Source organism: Scyliorhinus torazame, chromosome 4, assembly GCF_047496885.1.
Source record: "Scyliorhinus torazame isolate Kashiwa2021f chromosome 4, sScyTor2.1, whole genome shotgun sequence".
In the NCBI taxonomy this organism is placed as follows: domain Eukaryota; kingdom Metazoa; phylum Chordata; class Chondrichthyes; order Carcharhiniformes; family Scyliorhinidae; genus Scyliorhinus; species Scyliorhinus torazame.
This window is the reverse complement of record NC_092710.1, coordinates 120,262,463-120,265,338: the sequence shown is the minus strand read 5'-3', so window position 1 is coordinate 120,265,338 and position 2,876 is coordinate 120,262,463. Positions and strand designations below refer to the sequence as shown.

The following is a 2,876-nucleotide window of genomic DNA, read 5'->3' as shown; positions in this document are numbered from 1 at the left end:
TGTATAGCGGAACACCCAACACGACAATCACAAAGATGATTGATGCAGGTAGGGCAGTGGATGTTGTCTATATGGACTTCAGTAAGGCCTTTGACAAGGTCCCTCATGGCAGACTGGTACAAAAAGGTGAAGCGACACGGGATCAGAGGTGAGCTAGCAAGATGGATACAGAACTGCCTAGGTCAGAGAAGGCAGAGAGTAGCAATGAAAGGGTGCTTTTCTGCTTGGAGGGCTGTGACTAGTGGTGTCTCGCAGGGATCAGTGCTGGGACATTTGCTGTTCGTAGTATATATAAATGATTTGGAGGAAAATGTAACTGGTCTGATTAGTAAGTTTGCGGACGACACAAAGGTTGGTGGAATTGCGGATAGCGATGAGGACCGTCAGAGGATACAGCAGGATTTAGATCGTTTGGAGACTTGGGCGGCGAGATGGCAGACGGAGTTTAATCTGGACAAATGTGAGGTAATGCATTTTGGAAGGTCTAATACAGGTAGGGAATATACAGTGAATGGTAGAACACTCAAGAGTATTGACAGTCAGAGAGATCTTGGTGTGCAGGTCCACAGGTCACTGAAAGGGGCAACACAGGTGGAGAATGTAGTCAAGAAGGCATACGGCATGCTTGCCTTCATTGGCCGGGGCACTGAGTATAAAAATTGGCAAGTCATGTTGCAGCTGTATAGAACCTTAATTAGGCCAATGGAGTGTTCAATTCTGGTTGCCACACTACCAGAAGGATTTAGAGAGGGTGTAGAAGAGATTTATCAGGATATTGCCTGGTATGGAGGGCATTAGCTATGAGGAGAGGTTGAATAAACTTGGTCTATTCTCACTGGAACAAATGAGGTTGAGGGGCGACCCGATAGAGGTCTACAAAATTATGAAGGGCAGAGACAGAGTGGATAGTCAGAGACTTTTTCCCAGGGTAGAGGGGTCAATTACTAGGGGGCATAGGTTTAAGGTGCGAGGGGCAAGGTTTAGAGGAGATGTACGAGGTAAGTTTTTTACACAGAGGGTAGCGGGTGCCTGGAACCCGCTGCCGGAGGAGGTGGTGGAAGCAGGGACGATAGTGACATTTAAGGGGCATCTTGACAAATACATGAATAGGATGGGAATAGCAGGATACAGACCCTGGAAGTGTAGAAGATGTTAGTTTAGACGGCAGCATAGTCGGCGCAGGCTTGGAGGGCCAAAGGGCCTGTTCCTGTGCTGTACTTTTCTTTGTTCTTTGTTCTTTGGTGTGGGGTTGCCCACAATGGGAAACCCCATTGGTCGGCTGCCGGGACGGAAGATCACCAGAAAACGGGTGCGGCGGGATGGAGAATCCTGTCCAGTGTACAGAAGTGCAAAGATTTACTCTGTGGCTCTATAGATGCAGGCAATTGGGACTAGCTTAGTGGTAAAAACTGGGCGACATGGACAAGTTTGGCCGAAGGGCCTGTTTCCATGTTGTAAACCTCTATGACTCTATGACTCTTTGAAAGTGAATTCTAGATTGGTTTGGCTTCATTTTTAAACAATCCTTCAATCAGTGTCCAAGGACATTTCAACACCTTCTTCAACTCTTCCCTGAATTTCCTCTGGGTGGCTGCATAAATAAATGTGTTTATGCAGGAATTCAAAAGTTTCATCATAGCTCCAGTTTCCGTGGCGATATACGCAGGCGCTGTGCGGTCACCTCTATAGTAAGTTGTGTTTGACAGTCGTGTTGTTAATAAGCTCACATTGTTTGTCAGCCACAACAATATAAAACTGCCCGAGATAGTGAAGAGTAAAATGATGGATTTCCTCCTGTTCTCCATCTCTGAATCACTCTGATTCTCACTGCTGTGACCCCGGAGTCTCCTACGGGCTCTGCTGGCCACTAAAACACGTCTGACTGTCAAAGAATTAAACAGGAGAATTAAAGTAAACGGGAGCCAGACACGCCAGATGCTGTGGAACCAGATGTACGCTGCACCAAAAGGTGAGGAAACAAATGCCAGATTTGCCTGGCAGCCCCAAAACAATTTGTTAATCATCTGTTCAGATTCATAGGCAAACAATATGGGTATGTTCTTGATAAAGATCAGGATCGAGAACATTGTTATAACCAGCACCGCAGTTCTCTCGGTGCAGTATTTTGTTTTAAACGTCTGGTAACAGATAATTACAAAACGGTCAAATGTGAAGGAAACAATGAACCAAACAGACAAATCAAGGCTGACAACTGTCTGGTATAGAATGAACTTACACACGGGAGTGTGAGACAGGAATGAATGTGGAAAATGATAACTGAAAATATAATACACCATTACATTGATGATCATAACTAGTAGATCTCCTGTTGCCATGGCCACCATGTAGATGGAGATACATTTGGAAAGGCCGCAGTTTCCTCGGAGGAGCGCCACAATCGTCATTAAGTTTGCTGAAAGTCAGAGAAGAGAATTTGAGTGTCTATTTCGAAACGACTCAAAATGTTCACCAAAAATACATTCCATTAAGAAACATAAATTCAGCACAAAATATGACTTACTCACAAATACTATGGATCGTGGTTGATTAAAAGAAGATTAGGGCAGCACGGTAGCATAGTGGTTAGAACGGTTGCTTCACAGCACCAGGGTACCAGGTTCGATTCCCGGCTTGGGTCACTGTCTGTGCGGAGCCTGCACATTCTCCCCGTGTGAGCGTGGGTTTCCTCCGGGTGCTCCGGTTTCCTCCCACAGTCCAAAGATGTGCAGGTTAGGTGGATTGGGGTTCCTAACATACCCTGAGTGTCCAAAAAGGTTGGGTGGGGTTATTTGGTTGTGGGGTAGGGTGGACATGTGTGCTTGGGTAAGGTGGCCTTTCCAAGGGCCGGTGCAGACTCGATGGACCGAATGGCCTCC

General features: G+C 46.1%; 1 protein-coding gene across 1 annotated transcript; it reads right to left on the bottom strand.

The window, feature by feature from the left end:
* Positions 1 to 1,493: 1,493 nt before the first annotated feature.
* Positions 1,494 to 2,405, bottom strand: LOC140411428 (probable G-protein coupled receptor 139). Its single transcript, XM_072500535.1, has one exon. The coding sequence runs from the start codon at positions 2,403 to 2,405 to the stop codon at positions 1,494 to 1,496; it is 912 nt and encodes a 303-aa protein (XP_072356636.1).
* Between the last annotated feature and the right edge of the window lie 471 nt (positions 2,406 to 2,876).

What these genes read in the sequence shown, in the direction of transcription:
- LOC140411428 (XM_072500535.1), bottom strand. Translation starts at nt 2,405, where the DNA reads ATGACGATTGTGGCGCTCCTCCGAGGAAACTGCGGCCTTTCCAAATGT.